This window comes from Python bivittatus, unplaced genomic scaffold (assembly GCF_059951505.1).
Source record: "Python bivittatus isolate LINGU-HERP-01145 unplaced genomic scaffold, Pbiv_v1 ctg000020_np1212, whole genome shotgun sequence".
Lineage (NCBI taxonomy): Eukaryota > Metazoa > Chordata > Lepidosauria > Squamata > Pythonidae > Python > Python bivittatus.
The window spans coordinates 36,654,905-36,682,383 of NW_028277030.1; the positions used below are offsets into that span (position 1 = coordinate 36,654,905).

At 40.1% G+C, this 27,479-nt stretch overlaps 1 protein-coding gene across 1 annotated transcript; it reads left to right on the plus strand.

The window, feature by feature from the left end:
• Positions 1 to 27,257, plus strand: HCRTR2 (hypocretin receptor 2). The gene is made up of 7 exons (XM_007434772.1): positions 1 to 229; positions 16,643 to 16,821; positions 18,178 to 18,421; positions 21,429 to 21,544; positions 23,089 to 23,309; positions 25,071 to 25,192; positions 27,037 to 27,257. The coding sequence occupies exons 1-7, from the start codon at positions 1 to 3 to the stop codon at positions 27,255 to 27,257; spliced, it is 1,332 nt and encodes a 443-aa protein (XP_007434834.1).
• Positions 27,258 to 27,479: the final 222 nt, after the last annotated feature.

Consider the following 27,479-nt stretch of genomic DNA (forward strand, 5'->3'; position numbering starts at 1 on the left):
ATGTCTGCGACTCAAGTGGAAGATGGCTTTCTGTCTTGCAGAAACTGGTCTTCTAATATGACAGTGAATGGAACTCAGGACCCCTTTGGAAACCCCCTCACAGACTATGATGAGGAAGAATTTCTGCAATATCTCTGGGAGGAATATTTGCATCCTAAGGAATATGAATGGGTACTAATTGTTGGCTATATTATTGTATTTCTTGTGGCTCTCATAGGAAACATCCTTGGTGAGTACCATTTTGTCTAGATGCCTCTTGATGCAAGTTACATATTTATCAAACGTCAGCAGCACAGCCCTGGGAATTAGAAACACCATTTCTGTTTTTCAGTAATTGAAGATCCATAGAAGGTAGCATCCTTATTTTCATTTATTCAGAGGCTGTTGGTGTGAGAAATACCTGTGGTTTCTCACAGAGACATCTCAGGTGGGCAATCATATTACTCTGTTGCAATAAGACTTAAATGAATTTTGCACTATGTTCATAAACATGTATATTAGTGGCTTTCAATGAGTTTTCAAGTTAAAGCTGCCATGAGGCTACCCACCTGCCTGGGGGTAAGGTGCATTAAGTCTATGACCTCATTCCATATGTGCTGTTTGTGTGCTTCACAATGGAGCATTAGAAAGTATATTTATACATCCAGACCTTGCAGAAACTCAGTAACAAGGAAGGGATATTTTAATCTTCAGCATGGTACATTATGTGGAAATGTCTTATTAATATTAATAGCTCTTTTAAGTATATGCATAAATATATTGAAGATAACAAGTAATCTCTTCTACCCAAAGGGATCTGAGTATTGGTATAATTATTGTTATTACTGTTACTCTTACTGCTATCTTACTGCTTACCTTACTGCTTAGCAAGGGTGCCAAACTCTTCAAGTTTCATTCCGTTATGCATTAGAGGAACTGACTGGCAGGTTTCTCTGGCAACTCCATTCATATCAGTACAGTTGTGAATGGCTGTTTCTACTTGTGGCTCATTCATGCTGTCAGAACTGTGAATGGAATTTTGAATAAGAGTATAGCCTTATGATTGTCAGTACTGAGAATCACTAAAACTCCACTCATGCTCCAATATATATTCTTTTAGATATAAAACAGAAAGAAGATGAGCAAAGTTCAGCCTTGTGGGATGTACTTTATTTTTTACTAATCTCAAGATTGGAGACTGGTTCAAAAGACAAGCATCTGGACTTGCAAATTCTGAGTCATGAATTTGTTGTTAGTACCAGAAGTAAACGGAGATCTCAGCTCTTTGCACAAAAAAACAAACAAAAAAAAAATTCCTAGTTACTCCAAGCTTTCTTCATTTCAGTTCTCCCCAGGTTTTTTCATTTAGACCAAGAGGGGGGCATTTTATGGCTCCTTTTATTAAACAACTGGGAAACAGAAATCCTTGATGAACTTTATAGCCTACTTGAAACAGGGAATATCTGAGAGTTAAAACAAACACAGCCTGCAGTGTTCCTTTGACTTTTCTCAGAAAAGAACATAGAAGATGGGGAAAACAAAGGGGAAATACTGGGAATAAGTTGGGAACACATAGCTTCTGGGGAATGCATGCACGAAGAATGCCAATACCAGAGGTAGCTCAGTGATATTGTACATAAAATGGGAGGTTCGCTTGAGGCAAAATCACCTAAACCTGAGAGTATAGCTTGAGGAGTGGGAAGAAAAATAGCTTATTTTAATAATAATTCTGTACAGTAATTTAAAATAAAAATTGGATCTACACATGAACCATTCATGGTGGATTATCTGGTGGAAAGAAGAAGGTGCCTTTGAAAGGCAGCTGGCAAAGGGCTTTCTAGGTTGAACAGATTTTATTTGGATGTTATGAGCACTTCAAAAAAAGCATGCAAAAAGGAAGTGTCTGTGCTTGAATCGTCATAGCTATTTGTAGGACAAGAAACACCCAGTTTGTAGCCTGCTAGAACCAGTTTAAATGCTAATCCAAACTATCCATTACCCCCCTGCACTGCCTTTCCTCTGTTTTCCACGGACTTCACACTGAGCCGGAGAAGGGAGAAGTTATGGTAGTAGCAAATCCATAATGGAGTGTCCCGTCCAAAGACACGAGAAATGGGACTAAATGAATGAGATTATTTGCATAAATCTGGGGAGAAGACAGTCCAACAGAATATGTTTCCAGGGCTGGATCCCCACATTTAGTGCGGTTCAGATTTGTCCTATCATTGGCATACGTGCTAGTGAAATCAACAGGATTGTTAGTGGTTCCTTGGCTACATCTGCAGTATTTGGACTCTATTACAACACCAAAAATTGTAATATTGGGAGAAACAGAGTTGTATTAAAAGAATTATCATATAAATATGGAAAGAGAATTATATACCTGATTTGAGCAATGGGTTGTTGATATGTATTGTCAGTCGATTTGTTTTGTCTTTGTTCTTATGCCTTTTCTTATTTTGATGAAGGGACAAAGAATAAGATTCTTATGCAGGCAGCATAGTTAAATTTCCCAGACTCCCCCTTCCCTTCTTATGAGTGTGGTTATTCATGTTGAGGTTATATTATATTCTTGATGCTGTTGTACATATTCTTTTATTAATTATATAGACACAATAAAAATAACCCCTCCAATTCTTTGCCCTGCTCTTCTGAGATACACTGTTTGACAACATGAAAACTCTAATTTTTACCATCATAACTAACACGTTTTATAGGCCTTTCCTCCAAGAATTTCTATAATCCCCACCCAAACTGGTGGTGATTACTAACATGGTGGCTGTGACTTCAATGATTTGATCAGCCCCAAACACTGAAGTGAACAGGGGAGGTTACTTCCAAAATGCAACTCCTTAAGACAAGGCTCACAGCTGATGACCCAGAAATAATAATTCAGCACTGATTACACCTCTTTTCCCCCCTTCCCTTTCAGGTTTGTCATTCTTATGGTGTGTTCTTCCCTCCTGCAAATACTATTGAAGGGTTGTGGCAAAATAAGTTTTAGTGCTATACTGTAATTCTCATGCCAGGTCTGGCAACTGGTGGTACTTCCGGAATTCAGAGGCAGAGTCTGTTAAGTCAAGAGTTGAGAGGCGATACTTAACAGGTCTTGAAATGGCACTCCTGTTTATCTGGGGTGTGTTCCTTTTGCATAAGATCTCAAGCTCTCAAGGACCAAGGAGTGCCATACGCATCTGTCAGATGACCATATACTAACCCCATACTAGATACAAGTATGCCACAATCCAACAGGAAACATTCTGTGTGTCTTTGAATGTTATGAACTGATCCCAGTTCCAATCACAATCTGTTCTGTTGATTTCCCCCGTAAATTTCTCTTCTACTCAACAACTAAAGAGAACCATAATTGTTCTTATTTTTAGTGGCACATAAAGGAGACTGAAGATGAGCTTCCTAAGGTCGAGACACTTAAATTCCCCTTGTTTCTAAAAGAGCAGTTCACTGGTCAGCAGCCAGCCACCCATTGTGGTCCTTTAAGGGCCGAGTCAGACACCTCCGCACCTCTCTCTTACAATCTGGCCAGCAAGTCCAGTTTGCTAAACCTCTTAGGAGGAACAGAACTTCCTTCAAGTGAAGTACATGGTTTCCCTGCGTGGGAACTGAGCGCTTAGAAAGGAGCCTGGAGCCTTGTAATGGACGAGGGAGGGAAGTCACAACATTTTGCAGTGTTTTTTCCTCTGGCCAATGAATGACAGTGTTCAAAACAAGCCAAAGCCTCTCATCTGCCCATGAATGGATTACAAACTATGCTCAGTTCTCAGTGATATAGTCTTGCTTTAAAACTAACTAAATCTTTTTTTGATCAAAACTTTTCTTAAGGTATATAAAAAATACAATTAAAATACAAATCAGAAAGGAGAAAAAAGAGAGAAGATAGAACTAAAAGAAAAAGACAAAAACTAAAAAAGTGAGATTGAATAGAAAGATGAAACAAGAAGTGACTTCCGACTATCTCCAATACAGATATAAGTACACGTTTAAAAAAAGTTAATATCTTACCACTATTTAATCCTAATTCACATTATTTCTATCAACACAAACCATCTAATCATTAAATCCCACAATCAAAGCTTCATTTTTTTCCCAACCCAAGCATGTAATCTAGGAAGGGTTGCCATGAGGAGACAAATTTAGAAACAGTATTATCTCTTATTAAGGCTGTTAGCTTCACCATTTGAGCCAAATCCTTTAATTTAATAGTCCACTCTTCCACTGTAGGTATTTATGAGTCTTTCCATCTTAAAACTAACTAACTAAATCTACGGTTTATTCTACAATCTAATCAAACTTGTTAGTTTTCCAGTTTAGTAAGGTATTCCTCCTATCTCTTCTAGTGGTGGTTTGAGTTACTGAATGGGTGGTGGGATGTAATTTAGTCAGATGAACAATTTAGTCCTGATTTTAAAACTCAAGATAGATTTTGCAGGTGTAGATCAGTATTTGCTGTTCCCAGAACATTAGAATATAATTGAGGCTCCATCTACCCTCGCCTTTTCCTCTGCATTTAATAACGTAGCAATATTTGCACACTTTCTAATATGCTCTGGCTATTTATCTACCTGAATCCTAATACGTTCTTTAATATATCATCCAAATTACATTTTTCTTTTGCCCTTTAAGAAATTACAACCCACTAGCCTTACATCTTCCCAATTTATATTAGGTATGTAACAATAAGTCAAAGCAGAGATGGTCTATTATGTGGGTCCAGTCTTTCAAATTCTCCTAAACAGAATCAAGGCAGCTCTGAAGCTCCAGCTCACATCTTTCAAGGTCTCTGCAGCTGGCTCCTTCTTGTCACTCCACTGTCAAGGCAAAATAGAGAATTTGTAAACCTCCAGATATAATTGAATTTCAGTTCCCATTTAGCATGCTGGATGTGAATAATTAGAATTGGGGAGGTCCAATAACACAAGGGAAGAGTGATAGGGCAGGAAGTGTTGGAGGTTTTTGGAAAAAATAGGAGTGGCTTGGCAGAACCTAAACTTGGAAATCTGCAGTTTTGTAGTGCAGTACTGTAAAAGTAAAGTCACCCTTGAGTCAAGCTCAATTTCCAGTGACACTGTGGATATATTCATATCATTCTGTTGGCAACTATAGAGAAGTGGTTTGACAGTTCCTCATCTGGAATGCCTTTTCCAATTTCTAGTCTATCCCACAGTGCTGAGAGTTCCTAGTGATCTCCTATCTAAATACTAACCAGATCCAACCCTTTTTGACATCAGCAAAAGTTGGCTATTGATGCATTCAGATGATACCACTTTCTTTTTAGCTGATGTCATGGAGAAATTACATGGAGAATTACAGCTAGGGAAAGTAAATAAACTTTCCTCCCCATGAAGGTCTCAGACTTAATCTTGTCTAAAAATGCAACAAGCAGAATTATATGCTATGTATTTAAAGTCATGTGTAATTTGGACCCTAAGAAAGGAAATACAAAGGCAGACATTAGGCAGATTTTAACAGTTGCAGTAGTGGGAGACATATTCCCCAGACCTGAATATAGGAATCATCTGTTCTGTAAAAAAAACTCTGCTATAAAAGGATCAGTTGAAAAGTTTCCAGGCTTGATTATGATAAATCAAATTTGGAAGCCCTGCAGCATTACTGAGTATCATAGGAGTGGGAAGGGTGAAATACTTGGAAATCAGAGAGGCTTGGGCAATCACCATAAAATGGCTGTTACTGAACTGTAGGTATTCACAAAATGACAATTACGTGGGAGACTATTCACTAAAAGCAGCCAAGGAGGTGTGGGAAAACAAGGACCAATCAACAGATGCCCACTAGAAAACAGGGGTCCACTGTAGAATAATTAGATAAACATCTTCCCCCTTCCCCAAACATTCACTGATGTTCTCCATGTATAAAGCATTAATTTTCCACTATGATGTATGGAACAGAGTTGATGAGCATTTAATAAAATGGGTGCAGAGGAAAGAACTGAGGGAATAACTTGAAGAGCTAGGGCATCACAGCACAGGAGACACCAAGAGTGGCAAGCTCGCTATCTCCCTGGCTGAAACTATAGAGCAAAGCCATTGCCACCTTCTTGAGAACATTGCACTGCCCTCTAGTCATCTTCTCCTTCCCTATAGAGGCTTGCATCTTCTCCTTGTAAATCTGCCTTGAATACAGTTTTTGCTTTATCTGCCCCCTCTATTGCCTCCCTCTCCGCTGTCTTGAACAAAACAACTATTGAGGAGGACCGAGAGAGGGAGAAGGGAGAGCAAGAAGCCTAAAGGCATGGCAGAAGCAATAGTGCCCTTGCTGTAGGGTAGGTTAAAGACTCTTTAGCATTTTGCACTAGGTCCTACATTTGTCAAAACTCCTGCAGGAAGATAGCGATGCAAAGGCTTGGAAAGAAAAAAAGAGGAAAAATTGGAGAGGAAAATGTTTCTGAAAAAGGCGGGGGGGGGGGGGATTAAGCTGTTATTTTTAACGTTTCCATTTCTAAATTTTTAAACCTTCATTTTCCTCTAAAAGTCATTTCAATCTGAGTCAGAAAAACAATCCCAGTTAATATTCCAACTCACTTATTAGGTCAATGTATTTATTAGGCCAATTTATGGCCATAAAACAATGTCCAGGCTTTCAAGTTCTGAAGAACTTTTCATCAGACAAGTTACAAGAAAAGGCAAGTGGGGTGTAGGGGAGGTTCAGAGCACTTGGTTACAGTCTTAGCTAAATGAGAAGTATACCATGGACAATCAAATAAAGGTTTTTCAAATGCTGACCTGGATTCAGGTTGGACCAAAGATTCCCCCCACCCAAGGGCTACTGGAATAGAAACAAAACATGACTGATCTCTTATGTTCTTTAAAAAATTAAAATCTGAATTTTAACTCAGGCTTATTTTCAGCTGTAGATGAAACTCTCAGATACTTGGATGCTGGTGAGATTATTTGTGACCTGTCACTGATGGAATACCAACCTGTATTATTTTCATTCTTTCCATTCTGTGCTCCATGTCCACTCTGTATCTCCTTTCTGATGTCCTATCTCTATAAATGTTCAATTTGCATAGAGTTTATCATCCCCAAATAAGAGCGTTAAGGATATAAGTTAATAGGAATGCAAGTGAAGGCTACAAGCTAGTGTATATTTACATTAATGTTCATTTACCCACTGCTGCTAGACTGCAGTGAATAAATAGTCTGAGCTTCTGGTCTCTGGTGGCTTTTTCGGTAGATGGGTCCTCTTGGAATTATCTTGTTTGTACTTTAATTGAAATTTTCCCAGTTTAATATCATCTGCTAATTTAATTGTTAAGGTCAACTGGTGATGGGAAAAGTTGTTAAATACAGAAGCCCCCTGAAATTATCTCCTATCAGTGCTGGCAAGTCTTTAGTTTTCCTGGTACCTTTAAAAACCACAGTACTGTTGGCCAGGTGGAACATCACATCTGAATGATATCTGAAGATCCATAAAAAAAGTAAATTTTATTATAGAAATCCAGGGCATCAATTACAATTTTCATCCCACTGACTATGATACAAGATTGACCAGAGTTGGACTTCAGCTGCAAAGCGGGGAAGGGGGCAATGTCTTCTGCCTCTTCTATGGAAAACAGCATACTTAGGAAATCTAGATTCTATCATTCAAATATCAGGGTTTTTAAAAATTATATAATTATATATATTTCACCCCTAGATGGTTTCCCATTTTATTCCTGCTACAACCTTGAAAGGTATACTAGGCTGAGAAAAAATCAGAGCCAGAGTCACCCATTGAATTTCATGAATCTTAGGCTCCCAAGTCCTACCTCTTCTGACACACAAACCTCATTTATATATTTATTGTTGTTATGGTTGGTCACACAGCCAGCCAGATGTGTAGACTGGATTTGGCATTTTTATCCACCTATCGAGTCCTTTCCAAGGACTTGGACAGGCAGATGTTGTTGTTTGATGGTATTAAAGGTATCATTGCAGGATATAAGCTGTATTATTATTATTATTATTGGTGTTATTGTTATTTCTGTGCATTATTACTATTTATTTCTGTGCATAAATATTTATAGGTGTTCAGGTATTCAATTTCATGGAATTCTGAAATATAAAAAGGAATGAATTGCTTGATGATTATTAGAAGCATAACAGTTCTCTCCATTTCATTCAGACCTAAGTATTCTGCTAGATTCATAAAGTTATCCCATTAAATACATTCAGTTTAGGTTGGAGAATCCATCAGATACACTACAGTTGGATATTGCAATATTGCAAGCTTCTGAATAACTCTTGATCTGATGAACACACCCCATTCAGTTGTGCTACTTCTAAATAGTGTGAGGTCAGAAGCAGCCTTCAGCTACACCACAGAACATCATTTGCAGTGAGACAGAGGTCCTGGTGTCAATATTAGTCTGTGAATGATCACATCGAGGGATATTGACCTAGCTACCAGTCATTCATACATTCATTCACACATTGTAAATATATCAGCCAGCCAGCCATTCCTTTTTTTGTCCATTCAAATATCCCCCCATATTCTCAAAGGTGGCATATGCCATGATGTACAGTCTGCAGTGGCAGGGAGCAAGGTCACTTTGCACTTCCACTAGAAAAACTATCTGGGCAGTGAGGCTGGCCATTTTCCACTTGAAAGGCTTCCTGCAAGCTGAAGGAAGAAAAGCACTTACTTATTTACAAGTCCTGCCTGATAATGCAGGAAAGGAATATAGAGAAAAGCAGCCCATGAACCATTATTCTAACAATATGGATACTCCTGGCCCTCCAATTATTTTGGATACATTCAAAAATCTCTTCCCCCTTTCTCCCTTTCCCCCTCCCCCACTCACTATCGTATTTACCTCCTTTGCCCCCACTTTCTCCAAGTTATCCCATGACAAAATAGGGTAGGCTGAAAATTCCCATTCAGCTTCCTGTTGGGAGTGTATGTGTTCGGTCTCAGTGTATTCTAACCACTAATTGTGTGTGTGTGTGAGAGAGAGAGAGAGAGAGAGAGTTGCATATGGACAGTTTATATGCTTGTTTGCATTGCTTGTGTGCCTCCCATTCCCATAGGCTCTAGGTGACTAACAATATAAACATATAAAATATTCCAAGAGCAGTTGATCTCCACCATGTGTCTGCACCATTCCTGTGTGTTTTCTCATGGAGAATGTGCAAACAGTCTATCCATTAAGACACCACGGCGCATGCTTCCTGCTCAGCAAACATACACTCCACTAGATCTGTGGGCTGTGTATATCTTGATGACATTTTGCTTTTCAGTAATTATGCATAATCTTCAGGAATGTGCATATCTGGGATTAACCTGACTTTCAAGTCAACCTTCTTTTCCCCATTGTTCAACCATTCCCACGAGAAGTAGATGAACTTCTCTTGTGTGAGGGAAAATGTTCATCAGGGTTGTGGAGAGAGAGAAAGCTAATGTGTCCTACCATAAAGTTTCCCAATGTTCTTCAACTGGTTAGTAGTGGTTTGGATGGTGATAGCCCTGGAGGTATGGCATATTTCTTGGAGAGGATGCAGATTGCCCAGAGAATGTATAAAATTCCATCAAGAATTCTTTTAGATAAGATGCATATTGATATGAGGAATGTTCACATTTGTGTATGGAAATGTATGATCCATATTAAATAATAGGTAACAATATATTATCTACTGGCTTTTTAAAATCAGTGAAGGCAAGTGTCACATTCTTCAGAGTTCTTGGGACTGGGTTGAAATCCAGATCCAGACATTTCAGAAATGATTTTTTATAGCAGTTGCTAATGTATCTCGCTAATTTGTCATCAAAAGATGCTTTCTGATTATTTAATGGGAACCATTTAGTCTGCACTGTCCATTAAAGCCAAAGTCCATTAAAGACAATTAAAACCAAATACAATATTCCATATTTGGCATCTTGCAGCTGTTTCAACTGGTATCCTAATTTATGTGGATAACTCAGCTTGCCAAAGCTTTTAATTCTCTCCCACTCTGTTCTTTATAACCGCCACTGACTATTCATCATGCCTTTAAACATGGCATGAACAGCTTGCAGTTCTGAAAAGAAAAAAGAAAAGATGTAATCCAGCTTGATGTACAGCTGATATAATAATGCTATGAAACAGAACTGCCAGTGTACTGCTGGGCTCTGAGAATGCGGTGAAGCAGTCAAACTTTTTTAAATGGTGCCATTCTCTCTCAGTGAAGCCTGTAATAGCTGGTCTCTCCCAATTCAGCTAGGTTTCTAAATGATTTTCCATGGTTTCAGTGAGGAAATTTAATCTCCTATCTTGCTTGGAAAGAGTGGCAGGGAGGACCTTCCAATCTACTGGCTGATGCTTCTCATGAGACCTCCCCCGTCTGGTCTACCCCAATCACTTTTCTTCCCTTTTCCCTCACCCCAGTGAAGATTTCCAAAGGCCTCCCCCACAGCCAATGGAGGTTTTTGAAAAACCAGGTACAGGTAATTTCATGGGGATAGCGTTGCTCTAACCTTCTTGTCATCGTTCTCCATGGCCCAAACACGGCCCCTCCACAGCTATTTCTTCCTGTTATTGCTTTCAAAAGGGTTCACTCACCGTCGTTTGGGGGAGTATTTGTGAAAGGGTGTCGATTAAGGATGGATGAGCATTCAAGGGGATTATTGCTTGTCCTGGGAGTATGAAAATGATGAAATGTGTCATGAGTAAGTGGGTTTGATATGTGTGAATGAATGGATGGAAAGGGGGGGGGTGTATGTGTATATGTATGGTGTTTAATTATATTTCAGAAAGTCCTTGTGGGAAAGAGAAGGTGTTGAATTCTAAGGTTTTTTTAAAAAAAATTAATACAATCAAACTGCATTTTTCTTTTGATCCTTAAAATTGCAATTTTCTGCCTACATACAGTACTCAAAAGAAAGTCTCTCTATTCAGTGGAGCATAATCCCAATTAAATACATGCAAGATTATGAACACTTAAGTACAAACAAGACAAACCAGAATGTTATCCTTTATTTCAGTGTAGGAATTCCCTAAGATAAATAGAAATTTTGAAGAACTATGTGGAATGAACTGTACACTTGCAATGTCTACAGGAACAAACAAGCTGCAGAAATCTGAATGCCAAGTCTCAGCTATACACTTCCATGAAACACATACGACGTGCACCATATACAGGTAGTCCTTGACTTACAATGGCAATTGGGACTGGAATTTCCATCACTAAGCAATGCGGTTGTAAAGTATGACCACATTGCTTAGCGACAATCCCTGCAGTCCCAGTTGCTGTTGTTAACTGAGTTCTATGGTTGTTAGGTGAGACAACTTTATGTCGGCTTCCCACAATCAAAAGTCAGTGGGGAAGCTGGCAGGAAGTTGCAAGACCCAGGCCCACAGGCAGGTACGTGGCTGCTGCTGGGTGGGGGGGAGAGAGGGAGTGGGTGTGCAGAGGTGCAGGGAAGGGTCAGGGAGGGTGTGCAAGAGGGATGGCGCAGGGAGGGTACTTGAGGGTGTGCAAGAGTGTGAGGAATGGTGTGCAAGGGTGCACGGAGGTGTGCAGGTTGGGGAGGGTGCCAGAGGTACAAGTAGTGCACAAGGGGCCTGACACAGGTTGGGGAGAGTGCCAGAGGGTACACAAGAGGTGCTGTGCGGGACAGGGAGGATGTGAGGGAGTGTGTGAGAGGGGAGGGTCAGGGAGAGTGTGTGAGAGGCACCATGTGGGGTGGGGAGGGTACAAGGGGGTGCGTGAGAGGCATGGTCAGGGAGGGTCGGCGAGTGTGTGTGAGGGTGCACTAGATGCATGGCATAGAATGGGGAGGGGGTGTGAGGATGCAAGGGGGTGTGAGGGAAGCACAGCGAGGGTTGGGGAGGGTGCGCTGGGGTGCGAGGAAGGCACAGTGAGGGTGGGGAGGGTGTGTGAGGGTGCAAGGGGGGTGAGAGTTGTGAGGCAGGTCAGGGAGGATGCATGAGGGGGTGAGGGGGTGCCTGAGAGGTGCAGTGAGGGCCAGTGAGGGTGTGCAAGGGTGTGAGAGGGTGCATGAGAGTCACGGCATGAGTCAGGGAAGGTGTGTGAGGGTACGAGGGATGTGCGAGAGACGTGGCGCAGGTCAGGGAGCGTATACCGGGTGCAAGGGAAGTTCAGCGAGGTTCAGGGAGGGTGCACAGGGGTTCGAGGGAGGCGTGGTGAGGGTCAGGGAGAGTGTGCAAGTGGCCGGCGTGGGGCTGGGGGAGGGGGGACTTACCCCATTGACTTTCTGGGAAAGTCAGTAGGGAAGATTGCAAATGGCAATCATGTGATCATGGGGCACTTACCAACCTGTTCTAAGTGTGAATGGGTTGCCAAGTGCCCAGATCACAATCATGTGGCCACAGGGGGTGCTGGAACAGCCGGAACTCCAAGGACTGGTTGTAACCACCATTCATTCAGCATCATTGTAACTTGGAATGGTTGCAGGTCGAGGAATACCTGTAGACAAGACAAGAGGTATCCAGTCCAGTACCATCCATTCCCACAGAATAAAAGTAAAACAATCCACACTCCTATATAGCCTGGCAAGCATCAACCGGTTCAGTGTATCATCCCATTACAAGAAAGCCACAACAGAGCCCACCAGTGCTTCACCATGGTCTCAGTGCTAGAGAACAAAAGATACCCTACAGAACACCGCTATCCTTGTATGGTTCCCTAATCCCATGTCAGAGGCAGGTGGCAGGCCATGGAGGTGAACTACCTGCCCCCCATCCTCCATGCAAGTCTCTCTCCCATCCATGTATCTGAAGAAATAAGGGGAAAACTGGGTCACAGCACAGATCACCAATCTCATCAATATTTTCGGTAGTGAAGAGGTACAACAGGCAGCTCAGAATAGCATGGAAAGGGAACATCATTCTGACATAGACAACAGCTCACTAATTCCAGTTTCCTCCAGGATGAATCCACCCCCTTTTCCTTTGATGACTCTTCTTTTTTCACTCAAAATCCCTTCCATACCCCTTGCTACCTGCCTGCCAATGGAGAAGGGAGTGGTGATGTAGGAAATCTTGCTAGAACGTTCTTGCAGCAAATGGGCAGGAATTCAGCATCCCCCAAATGGAGACATTTGACCTCACTGACCCCCAGATTTTATGTCCTGACAAAATCACTGCAGAAGAAGTTGACAGGGTCATTGGCTGAGTCATCTGCATATACAAAGAGAGCCTTTGTGGGAAGGCGTCCAAAGGAGTCCCTTGCCCTGGCACCAAAGCAGAGAATCCAGCAAGGCGTGTGTTATCTGTCAGAACAAACAGGCATTAATTTCCCTTGGTTGCTATCACTGTTCTGTAGAGCTAATCTAGTTTAACCACAGCCATCAGCTGTGCAATTATGGTTTCATATTGCTCTTTTTATTTATGTAAACAAATGTTGGAAAGTCTAACTATTGACAGCAAAAAGATGAGCAATGATCAGACTTACAATTTTCATACCAAACTGGTCCAAAACATACATATGTTGCTGAAGGAATTACAATCAGAGCCATCTGCAGTGCTGCAAGTATGGTGAGGGTTATAGAAAACAAGCAATGTGATGTTGCCAAAAGTTGGCTAGCATCGAGGCAAAAATAGACCTGATCTAAGGGCAGGAACTGGCCTGACTAAACCATAAACAAGAACAGCAGTCTTGCTTTGCAAAATCTGGGAAGTTTCTCTTCACTGGCTACTTCACCGAAAATGAAATGCTGTAATTTTCATTTTCACTTAAAATGCAAGTGTTACTCCGTAAGGTCATGAATTGCACAGTGATGAGATGTACATAGCACTCTGATACAACACTCAGAAGTTTAAATATATCGTTTTTATATCCAGTGTTTGCTACAAGTTTATTGCCTCCTATTGAGTGATTGATTACATGCCATCAAGTCAGTGTTGACTCTTAGCAGCCACACAGACAGACCTTCGCAGGATGATCTGTCCCCAGTCTGGCCATTCAGGTCTCCCAACAGTAGTGGAGAAACAAACAAGTCACTTATGCATGAGACAGGAGAGAAGCAACAGGGATAACACATCTTTTACACAAAGGCCCATACTGCCACAGATATTGTGTGATCTTTCTGGTATCCAAATAGCAATGCACACACGCCATATACTTGGGATATTTTTCTCTGTTGAGGACATGGGCCTGAATCTAGCAGCACCCTTAAAGTTAGGTTGTGCTACTTTATTTGTAGCTGTAAATGGGAGAAAACTTCTGTGAGAAAACCAGAAGTGATCTATGCTTGAAGGCTAGCATTTCTCTGAGGAAAACTCTTCTATAGGCATTGGGAATCCAGTTCCATTGCCAAGTATTTACTGACACATAGTGGCAAAATGAATCCACTACACCCATTTCACACTTTTCAGTGTGAACAGTGAAAAAGTGTTGCAAAGATTATCTTTTTGATTGATTGATTGATTGATTGATTGATTGATTAGATTAGATTAGATTAGATTAGATTAGATTAGATTTATTTTGGATTGTTTAGATTTATTCTGATTTATACCACTCTTCCAACAAGGGAATCAAGGTTTCTTTGGGAAATTCTATTACAGTTGTTTTTTGTTTGCCAAAAGCAGAATACAAAATATGACATAAACCATTCTTTCCTACTCAGCAGATCATACAAGAAACTGGACTGGTGACATTCTTGAAATGATAACGCAGTCATCTAGACTGCTAATGGAATCAGAGAATATCCTAAGTAGGTTGAACACTAAAGGTTACAGTGAGCTACTGCCTGCAACATTGATGAAGTGCAGGGTGATTGGCTCAGAAGTAAATTCAGTTGGGTGCGATAGGATTTATTCCATAATAAGTTTGGACATCAAGGCAGTTACTACCAAATAACTGCTTCAGTGCTAAAATGCAGCATCACTTCCAAACTTAAAAAAAAAATAATAGATGGATAGATCTAGTCTTTGATTCTTAAAACAAGTTTCCCGCAGGCCACTGAGTACCTGGATGCTGGACTAGAAAGACTTCAACAGGGCTGCGTGTTGAGTTTTTTATGAGGATATGAGAAGTACGTAGCACATGAAATCCATAGCAGTAGCACATTGAAAGAGCTTAGAGCAAACTTAACTGAAGAAGCACCCTCCCGAAAGAGAACAGTTGGCACCTACATCATGGCCCCTACTGAACCAGATGAAGGCTTTTTCATTTTCCCAGGCATTTGAAAAACCAGGTCAGGATTATGAGAACATCGCTTTTTGCTGCTCCTTTGCTATTCTGATTTTGTGTTCTATTTATTGCCGTGATTATCATGGCTCCTGATCTTTCTCTCCCTCTCGTGCTGTTTTCTGAATTGGTTTTCATATAATTTTTATATTATTTTACTTTTTATGTTAAATGTTAACCCTATACCTAGACACCTCCTGGGGTGAAGTTCTCATGGAGAGGATGCCAACAGAAGAGAATATCTGTAGCTCAGGTTGAACTGTGGGGTGCTTGGTGCTCTCTGAGCTTGGTTGTTTGCTTGCAGACGTTTCATTACCCAACTAGGTAACATCATCAGTGCAGGTGAGTGTGGGGTTTTCTCCCTGTTTATATACAGTAGCTTGCCATGCTAGTGAGGGTGTGGTTTTCTCCTTGGTAGTTCCTTGATTAGGGTATTAGGGTATCAGTCATCAATAGATACATAGAGATAACCACCACATTTACACACCATTCAAAAGAGACAATAAAAAAGCTAAGGAGGAAACTAAAAGGCCGGAACACATCCTCTCCAGCAGCCAACACCCAGATAATCAGGGATTAACACCAGACAAACAATCAAGCAGAAAACAATACCGTAGTCAAGGAACTACCAAGGAGAAAACCACACCCCTACCAACTCTAGCAGAGAGCAAACCCCACACTCACTAGCACTGATGATGTTACCTAGTCAGGTAATGAAATGTCTGCAAGCAAACAACTAAGCTGAGAGAACACCAAGGACTCCATAGAGAGGGTGGCATAAAAGTATGGTCAAAGGGAAAGCTAGTAAATGTTCAATTGGCACTAAGGAAACCCATGTTCTAGTCTACCCTTAGTCACAGAAACTCTCTGGGTGACTGTGGGCCATGGTCTTTCTTCACCTCATCTATTGCACAGGATTGCTGTGATGGAGAAAAATGGAAGGAAGGATGCTATGTACACTATCTTGAGCTCCTGAAGGAAACATGGAATATACATCCAAATAAACAAACAAACAAACAAATAGAGTGCCTGTGACATCCATCAGTGAGTTCTCGTTCTTCACAATTCTATTTTTCTAATTTTCATTTGTAGTCCTAGTACTGCATTATCCAAGTAGACAATGGTGATTAAAAGGCTTTCAGCTCTATAAATCATAGGGATTCCACCGAACTGACCAAATGCAGCTATGCCTTTGTAAGCCTTCCAAATGTGGAGAGTTCTTGCTCTCTTTCTCTCAGTCTCCCCCCATCCACCCAATCAATCTTCTGGGCATCCTTGGGTATTATGCAATTTTGCCTCTGTAATTGGATTGCCCTGCACTGTGTAAGAGATGTTAATCCATTGCGTTTCTAAGTAGGAGGAAGAACAGCTTGGTCGGTCAATATCTGAGGACAGTGATGAAGGACAGCCCTTGCTCAAAACGATGTGCATTCCTCACCAATCCTCTTTCACCATGTTCATCCAGTTGGCTATTTCCCAATGCCTTTTCCCCTGTGCTGACTTCTTTGCAAAATCAGTTTGTGTTGCAGTGTGGAAAAACCATCACATGAGGACTGTTACCAATTACTTCATAGTCAACCTCTCCCTGGCTGATGTCCTGGTCACCATCACTTGTCTTCCTGCAACACTAGTGGTGGATATCACAGAGACGTGGTTCCTTGGCAACAGCCTCTGCAAGGTGATCCCTTATTTGCAGGTATTGTTTGCCAGGTTTGTGGTGCACATTTAAAAACAAACTAAGTCAGGGGAGCAATGCCACCGAACCTATAACCCAGAGGCTAGTTCATGATTATTAACATATTGCTTCATAGAAAAAGAAGAAGGATCACTCTGAAAATTAGAATAAGAGAGTTAGTTCTATCATTGTCAAATTTATGCCAGTTATAATAGTACTTTTGCTCTAACATCTAAATAAAGTAGAAACTAGAGTATAAAATTATATGTAAAATAAAGCAGAAAATAAATTTCACCCAAAGCAGCCTAGTACAATAATTGGAAAGAAGCAAAACTTATCAACAATTAAAATACTAGCTTCCTACACCCAAGACATTACAGACGTGAGAAAGACTGGACAATACCTGGATTCCAGGTATCCACAGAATAATTTTATGAAAAGAAGTGGGCAAAATAGTGGTATGAATGAGTAGTTCCATAGCCCGTACCGATAAAACTGATTTTTTTTTAGATGACACACACAAATGATGTGTGGAGTGGAATACACTCTAATATTGGTGAATTTCTGTAGTCAGCTCCTGGTATTTGGGTATTCTGATGAAAATGTATAAGTGGCTGTTATGTGATACTGCTGTGTGGGTGAAAGTGAACGAGTGAGGGCCTCCCCATGATACAGAACATACAATTGAGGTTCTTTAGTCACATGGACATTCCCATGCATATATGGCTGTATATGTATGGGAGTGACAGCCATATGAGTCCCTTTCATTGTTCAGCTGAATATGAAGACTTCTGGGATGTGGGCAGGAATGCCAACACTGGAGGCAAAATCTCATTCATTCATACGTTCACACATATCAGAAGAAACAGAGTTATCTCTCATGTCTGCAAAGTAATGGATGACCTGGTTTCATAATCGGCACTGCAAACAAGGTTTCCGTCATACTTTATAGTGGAAACCCCCATAACCAGTTAAGACAAAGTCCTTCTTCCTCCTTACGCCCAATATATGAGAAGCAGGCATATGGATTGTTGCTCGTCTGATTCTCTTTTGTGCAGTGAAAAACTCCCTGCATATCAGAGAGAGAAATTTTAGCCTAACTTTCCCATGACATATTAGAATGTGGGAATTGTTTTGTCTGCTTTAAAAAAAAAAAAAAAAACAGCAACACTAGACCTTGCCAGTCCCTATTAGCAGTGCAAAGCCATATAGCCCAACTGCATCCTGCTTTCCTCGGACTGGGACTAGGATTAAAGAGGCTACTGGCAACTAAGCTTTGCTGATTGTGACCATGGTGTGAGAGACTATAGACTTCCTTCTCTGATTCCTTTGTCACTCACTGTATATTGTTGTCTGGGGTTTCTTTTCCCTTTGTAGACTGTGTCAGTCTCTGTTTCTGTACTAACCCTTAGCTGCATTGCGCTGGATCGATGGTATGCAATTTGTCACCCACTGATGTTCAAAAGCACAGCCAAGCGGGCCAGGAACAGCATCATTGTTATCTGGATTGTGTCCTCTCTTATCATGATCCCCCAGGCAATTGTTATGGAGTGCAGCAGCATGTTTCCGGGATTAGCTAACAAGACTGTCTTATTCACTGTCTGTGATGAGCATTGGGGAGGTGAGTGCTGGTGGCCCCAAGCCTGGAATTTGCAAGTCTCACTGTGTCAGGGAAAGAAAAGGCTATTGGTGTTTGTCAAATCTGCTACAGAAGACTAATTAGACTTTACTGGTTGACAGAATTGTTTTATATAATTTTCTGTGCCTTTCTTTGACTTTAATCTCTAAAGTATAAATTACATCAGCCGTGTCACTACTGTAATTCAGTCATATTCAATGGTAGTTCAAGAGAAGAGCCGTTGATCACCTGGTCTGTAGCAATTTGCCTTAGAAGAGCTTTTCTGTATATGGCTTTGGAGCTGGGTAGCTAATAGGCTGCCTTCTTCCACAGCTCAGAAATCAGGATGGCTAATTTGGGGTCCCAAGCCCCCTTGTTATAAGGGCCTCCAAGCCTCCCCTGCCCCTATTGCTAACTAACGGTCATTTCCTGACGTTTTGTCATGGACAATGCACGAAAATTGTAATATGAAATAATTGTTTTAAACATACAGAGCCCTTCAACTTCTCTACCAAACCCAACCCTGTCAAATGTTTGATTTGTGTGATTTCTATAGACTCAGTACCCAACAATATTAATTGTGCCCTTAGCCATCCAAAGGTTGTCCACCACTTTATGTCAAAATCAAGATTAGTCCTCCTGTATGTCCTCCAAAGTGAATTACTGGATACATAGTCTAATATTGGTAGGAAGAATCCATTCCTCCCCTTCCCCTTCCCCTTCCCCTTCCCCTTCCCCTTCCCCTTCTCCTTCTCCCTCCGTCCCTTCCTTCAACTTACTTCTAGCCATCATTGTTAGAAGGTCTGGAACACCAAGACCAGGGTCCCACTTCTGAAGAACTTCCAAGGTGTCTCTCATGTTAAAAGGACCATTGCAATTCTTTAAGTTACTGAAGTTGCATGTGCAAAGCTTTAATAAAGGTTCTAAAAACAAAGCAGCAGCGCTGCTTCATTTCAAGCACTCATCTGACAGTTTCAGTGAACTTCTGGAAATGCTGGAAGAAGCTTTGGCATGTGAAAAGTATGTGCTGAGCGTTTTCTTCCAGCCAATTGAACTACCTGCTAAGGTTTTAAGGCAACGCAAATGACCTTTTCGGGAGAACCGGGTCACCTCCACACTTTGATGAGGCAAGTGGTATCATTTCTAGAGCTTCAGACATCTTCCTGAGGTCGACCTTGCACAGCCCAGACTCACAGCCATATGTTCAGCCCTGCTATTTGATTCCTATTATACCAAGGATCCCTTACATACTTGGGTTGGTAGGCACACTTGAAATTCTTAGAGTATGTTATGGACTCTTTCAGATAATGGCTGCTCTGGCCATCAGAAAATACCCATGTGCCAGAGGGCAATGTATACTGTCCCAGAGAACATCTCTAGAATATATGCAGCACCCAAAAGCATACTTGAAATAAGAACAAAACAGACTGGCAGGCACAGAGGGAATTGTCCACTGACCCATTGGTGCCGATGGGCACCATATTGGGGATCCAGATACTAAAGTATGAGTATTATTAGCATTACCATTCCTCTCCAGCCACAAGTTATCCCAGAACCCAGTATAGATCAAGGCCCTGGTCGTGTCATTTAAGACTACTTTAAAACTGGGAGGGATTGTTAATAGCCCTCTTCTCACTTCAAAGAACAGGCCAGTCTTCTTCACCTATCCTGATTTATAACCAGCTTATACATTAATTGGCAGATTTTTTTTTTTATTCCTTGTTTTCCCCTAAAACGTTTGAGCTGTTAAACTGCAAACATTCCACAGGCTTGTGCTATGCTACCCCAAGGTCAGAAAGGAGATAGGTAGAAGTTCTTGATGAGGTTCCTTGGTGCTGCTATTGGTCAGATATTTCAGGTAATGGCTACTTCTCTTGCAGTAAATATTCAGTTAAAAGTCTGGCTCTTAACCCAGCAACATGGTTAAAGTTTATTCCCCCTCACACCAAGATAGTTACAGGAACTTCTATCTAATCTGCACTAAGAGAGAAACCATCTTTCTTTTAGCCATGCAAATCTGGCACACTCAGGACACAAGAACCACTAGGATTTCTGGAAGGTCTTTACTGCTAATAGAGTAACATAAGAGAATCCTGAAAACCATCAAAGCAATTCTCCCATTTCACTTGCCTAGCATAATTCTGGCAGAGTTGCTCAGAAACTTCCCACTTTCCCAGACTGAGGCGTCTCTTTTTCAACAATCTAGTTTCCTCCTTTGCTTTCCTAGCACTTCTTAGGCATTGCATCACGGTTTGATTCGCAGATGAACCAGATAGAATGATGTGTTCAGAGATTGCAAATTAGCGCAGAGGTTCTACTGATGGAAAGCTGAGGAGATACATCCATATGCTTTAAATCAGGAGGCGTAACTCCCTTTGCACAAAGGAATGCACATACCTTCTGAGTGATGGGCTGGGATTTAATTCTAATTCTAATTTAATTCTAATTAAATCAAATACAGTTGATATGAATGCAATATTTAATTTCTCCCTTCTGTCATATCAAAAATTGCAGAAAGCAATTTCTTTCTGTCCTGTTCCTCTCCATTTCTTTATCTCTGCCCCATCTGCTTTATGTAGTCTGGCCCTCACCCCACCACAAGAAGGGTAAATATATTCCTATGTGCAAAGGAAGTAATGCATCCTGAATTTTATTTATTTAAAATAGTTATAAACTGCCTGTTCCTTACTCCAGGAAGTATGCAGAATTTAACATTTCCACATACTGAAACATAATAATATAAAACACATAAAATAAAACAGTATACTACATCATAAGACAGTGGTTGTACTCTGAGAAGCTGATCCATCATGGGCTTTTCAATGCCAAGGAGAATATAAAGATTTTCCAAAATACCTTATAAATGTTTTACCTGAACAATGAACAAGGTTTTGCTCTTCCATACTGTATAAAATTAAGGCCCACTTATGTTCACCTGAACCAGCTTTTGCAGCACGTAATAGCGGATCAAACGAGATATTATTTATGTGCTGTTTTATTTTCTTTGCAGCTGAATTCTTCCCCAAAATGTATCATATTTGTTTCTTCCTGATAACTTATCTGGCCCCGCTGTGTCTTATGGTGCTGGCCTACTTACAGATATTTCAAAAGTTGTGGTGTCAACAGGTGAGTTCTTTTGCTACAAAATCCATCTTTAGGACTTATGTCAGCTAAACTTCTCAACCTCAGAATTATGTATTTGATTGACAGGTACAGTGGTACAGAATGAAATAACAAATTATCCTTGGCAATGCAATATTTCAGGAAATGTTGCACCATCCAAACATATGAAGCAATCTAGCAAAAATAAATAATTGCACGTCCCTAATCAACACACCCTTCGTTTACAAATTTGATGTTAAAACTAAAAAGCTGCAATGCTGTACATCCTGCTAGGATTTTTTTTTCTTCTGTGTTTCCGTATTTCTTAAGTTATGTCTAAATGAAGGGATAAGGAAAGAAACTGAAAAATAACTTTAAATAAAGAAAGTTGTCATGAATATTTCCAAAACACATTTCCGCAGCATTTATAGAACATAACATTTACTTTTTTCTGTAGCATTAAGCAAGGGTTGTTACTACTTTCATTCATGGAAAAGACAGACATTTGATTTTTGAATGTAGTAGCTGCAGTGAACGTGCTATTATATTAAGAGAACTAAACACAATAGCACTTAATATTTGCTATGATTTGTTCTAATTATCTCAATGATGTTGAGATGGCAGACATACCGTATTTGACTGTTAGAATAATTTACCATCATTATGTATTCCCCCCACCCATAGGGTTAGAGCACCTCAAGAGAATCAGTGATTTAGCAAGTAATCCTTATATTTGCCAACCTGTTCTTTCTAATATGTAAACATAAAATGATTTCCACATCTTCAGCATATATGTCTTCAAAACAGATTGGAGATTTTTTGGCTTGTTTAGAATGTACCCCCCAAAATCTTATCTTATTTGCTTTGACTTTTGACCACTCATACAGTACATCAAGTATTTTAGAAATGTGATGTATCTATATATTTTTTTTAATTTGTTGTTTTAATATAAGAGAGAGAAGGAACAAAGGAAAAAAAACATAATAACAAAAATAACAAACAAGAAAAGAAGAAAGAATAACAGAAATATTATTTTAAAGATTGTGCCCAAAGTTTAAACCTTTTATTAGCCCTTGAGTACATGGAATAATAATGATTAGTTTTTCCATTATAATTATCAAGAGCCAGTTTATAAACAGAGAGCAAATATATCTTGTCAACCCAAGATTTTAAATCTGGGGTTGTTCTATCTTTCCCATGTAGAACAGCAATCTTTTTTTGCTGCTTCCCATGCTGAATCCATAGTTCTTCCTATAGAGATAAATTCCAAATTTGTGGTATTTAATTCTAAAGTACATTCACATCTTTACCCTGTACTAAACGTTGTAACTATTGTGGAAACATACTGATTCTAAGAAAATGGGTTTAGATTTAAATACAATTATTTTCCCAGGACATCTTCCATTTTAATCATAGAAAGATGATTACACTGAAACTTCTCTGTGATTGTGTAGCTATGCTCATGGGTAGAAGCAGATCTGCTTCACAACTGCAGCTGGTTAATCAGTGCAATTTTTCCCTTGGGCTAAATTCCAATAATTAAGGTTCCAATTGTTATGTGCTGTTAGATTCCAGGAACGTCATCTGGAGTTCAGAGGAAATGGAAGCCTCTGCAATCAACAGCACAAATCCGGGGACTGGGGCCACCAGCACATTTGAGGATTAGTGCGGCGGCAGCTGAAATCAAACAGATTAAAACCAGGAGGAAAACAGCACGGATGCTCATGGTGGTTCTTTTGGTTTTTGCCTTCTGCTATCTCCCCATTAGCATTCTCAACATCTTGAAAAGGTAACTTCCATGTGCAAAGACTTGGGACACCAAAATAAATAGCTTGGACATCTGTTAGGGACATGTCAATATTTAACAATACCTTGGTGAGGGCTGATTTTCAGTGGGAGTCCAATATGTTTAACTTTCCTTCCCAGTGGTGATCAGAATGAAAATCAACCTCTGGGTGCCCACAAGCATTGGGGTAGGAAAAAGTTTCCATGGGTGCTAAGGGGATCTTTTTTCATACATGGTCATGACTCTTTCCCAGGTCGTTCCAAGGAATATTCACCCCACACACCTTTTAATTAATGGACTGGTTTTAAAGTTAAAAAAAAAATTAAAGTAAAAAAATTCTTGTGCTTTTAAATGTTTTAATATGTTGGGCTCTGAAAGAGGCAACATTGGAAGCAATGTAGGAAGGAGCAATCAAAAGACTGCCAGATACACTTACTGACACTAGAGGGCCCATCAGCCTATGGACTCAGGTGAGCCCATATGGTCTGGGCAAGTAGAAAATATTGCTGAACCAGGAAACTTCATATTGTTCCAGCGAGGAGCCCGTTTCAAAGTCTGAGGACAGTATAAGCAACAAGATCTCACACTGCCCAAAAGTATCAGCATAATTGCTATTCCTATGGAATTCTGCTTGGTTAGAACTCATCAGTAGAAGCTGGCAAGTAGAACATTTTTACAGGCATCAAGGCCAACAAAGAATGTAATCGTTTTCCTTATAGTCCTCCAGATATGTCAGGCTTCATCTCCTCCATCTCCTCTCAGTAGTCTGGGTAGGAGTGATGGGAGTTGAGGTTCAACACATCTGGAGGGCAGTAAATTGGAGAATGTGGCATACAGCATTCAAGGCAAGAGAATTCTTAGCTTGAGGGTTTCAGTTCTTCTGGGTTAGGGTTCAGATTAGGGTTAGGCTGCCATTGCAGAGTTAATGCTAATCCTTCCCAAGAATGTTACTGTTTTCATCAGGATTAGTGACCTGAATTCAAGATTCAATACTGCTAAAGAAATCAGATTAAATCGCAGTTTAGAGAAGTATGCATATTGAATGCCATGTGTCTGCTGAATGGGACTGTGACTTTATAATGGGATGCATTGATGAAAAGGTGTTCCTAGTTAGCATTTGGAATGTACACAACCTGGCAACATGTTGTACATTATAATACTGTTATGAAAGAGAGCTGTAACAGGGACACTGATAATTTCTCAGTGCAGAAATCATTCTCAGTTTAGAGCACCCTTTCTTAATGGCATGGATGGAAGAGAATAATGGAAAAGGCCTCTGTATATAATTTTAAAGGTCAGGCTGGCTTGGGAGATGTATTCTTGCAATTATGAGAAAAGGTATGAGTAGTCCCCCATCAGATATTCACAGAAGCAGCAGTTGGGAGTCAGTGGGCAGCATAAATCCCGCCATTTCTGTACATTTAAAAGTTCATTATTATAGTGTCTGGCTAGAATCTGTACACTTAGGTCTGCTGGAGAAATCAGACATGCATGCGGTTCCTCATTCAGCTAAGATACATCTGGTTATGTGTGAGCCTTGGTTGGGCCAAGGCATATCCAATCAATGTGACAGGTGTATAAAAGAGGGTAATCTGTAGAGAAGACCCCACAACTTCATGTTTCTATAGTTACAACACCACTGCACTCATCTGGAATTCTGAATTTTGACCCATATACCATGTAAATATCTTACATGTTTACAAACATCAAAGATAATATGATATATTTTCTAATTCTGAAATTTTTTCTCCCTCTTTTTGTAAGAGTTTTTGGGATGTTCAACAATGCTGAAGATCGAGAAACTGTATATGCTTGGTTTACTTTCTCCCACTGGCTTGTATATGCAAATAGTGCAGCAAACCCAATTATTTATAACTTTCTTAGTGGTAAGTTGATTACTTATGTCTTTTTATCATGGTAAAAAGCGATAGAGCTAAAGAATTAATACAATATATTTGATGTTATGTAAACTACTTTGCTGTACTTATGGTATTTTAAAAGGGAAAGATACTCTTATTACTGTTATATAGAGGGAGGAACAGAGATTGAGAGAAAATGCATTATTCAAGCAATCCCATAAACAGATCTAGAATTTGAATATACATGGTTTAAGATATATACATTTTATTTCAATATCAAACAGATTTTTTATTTCTAATTCAGAATTCAAAATCCATAGCCAAATTTTTCTTAGTTGCAATCACAAGCAAAACAAATAATGGACATATTTCAATCCAACATATTGTAACAGAAGATCTGGCTGATATGAGGTGTCTTCTTATCTGAACATCTTTAATATTTAAAACCATCCTGACAATGCATGCACACAGACACACATATCTAGGTATGATTCCTGGGATCATGGTAACTGAAATGAAATTGGACTACCAACTACCCTCATTCATTCTGTTTCTGAGTTCAACAACCATGCAAGGAGAGCAAGGTTGAATATATTTATTTTCCCCCCTCCATTCCCATTCTTGTCATCCTCCAAAGTTGAGGGTGAATTGCTGCAAAGAACCTTTTGTAGAGGTTCTGGGTACAATATAAAAGCTTGAAATATTAAGATTCTACCTTGAGCAAAGTGGAGGTAGTGAGAACAAGAAACTATTCTGCCTGTATCAGGACAATTGGTTGTAATATTTAAATTATTCTCAAGCTACAGTCTTAACTGGAGAAAAATCTGTCTCTATTTCCAGATGGAAAGAAAATACATTGAATGAAAAGTGAGGGTGAACATAGATTGCATGTTCCACCTGCCACTGATATTTTTTAATAATGTATAGTAACTAACAGGCATACATTAGAAGGGGCTGAATGTTGCCTCAACCAAGATGATGAAGATTTAAGAAAGCCATTAAAACACCAGCTTAAATGGAACCCTGATATATAGGAAATACTGATTTCATTCCTCTTAAACTTCCTAACAAATGATCAAGTTCAAGAGCTCTTTTTATATCTCTTTTTGAGCTCTTTGGTCTCTGGGCTAAAAAGAAGGAATTGGACTTCACAAACATCTCTCTGAGATCCACATCAGCAAAACAGTCCCTCACCCCTGGAATCCCTTATGCTAAAAGAGGCAGCCAGAGTCCTGTAGCCCTGGACTGGGGAGGCTCTGGTTTGAATCCCTATGCAACCATCAAGCTCATGGGGTGATTTTTTAATAGTCCTTCTCCCATCACCTCAGTCTAGGTTGCTGGGGGGATAAATTCACAGAGACCACACTGTGCTCCCAGAGAAAAATAGGAAAATAAATGCAATCTGATAATAAGGATGTGATGGTGGCGTGGGGACAATGGCTCAGCTTCTGTGCCTTCTGTTGCCTGTCAAGGCCGATCAAAAGTTGCTAAACTTTTGCCCAAGCTGCCAGTGGTGGGCTGAAAGGGTCCTTTTCTTGCTGTTCTCTTTGCTTTCAACATTCATTAACATCTTTAGGACAGCACAGATGTTCAAGCCTGAATCTCAGTTTAAAAGGATGATTTTGCTACACGCTTCAGCAATTCTGCACACAGGAACCCAAAATCGGAATCATAATTGCTTAAATATGTAAATCATCTTAGATAACCTGCCATAAAGCTGCCACCTCAGTGCCTTCTCTGGATTATGCAAATCACACCAGACACAATGGAATGGAAAAGAAACAATTATATGAACCCTGTTCTGCGTGCACATTTAGGGGGGACATGGTCTGGCTGCTTCTTCATGCTGCTCTTGGTCTTTGATTTGACAGGAAAATTTCGGGAAGAATTCAAAGCTGCTTTTTCTTGCTGCTGCTTTGGCGTTGGCCATCACCACAATGCCCCACCCAGAGGAAGGACAAGCATGGAAAGTCGGAAATCCTTGACGACCCAGACCAGCAATTTTGACCATGCCGCAAAGCTCTCAGAACATGTTGCCTTGACCAGTATAGGCTCACTGCCCCCAAACAGCACCGGATCTGTTCAGAGCTGATCGATGGCTACTTTCTGTGATAAATCTTTGTAAATTGAAATCTGTGAATCCCTGTGAAACAGGGACCAAAAAACTTGAAAACTGCAAAAGTGAAATGACAGATTATGACAAAGCTAAAATAGACTAATATACACAATTGGATGTTTGGGTTTTTAAAAAAGAAAAAAGAAACCAGAGCTTTGTTTGGAAACGTATGTGATTTTTCACAGCATTTGCTTTTCA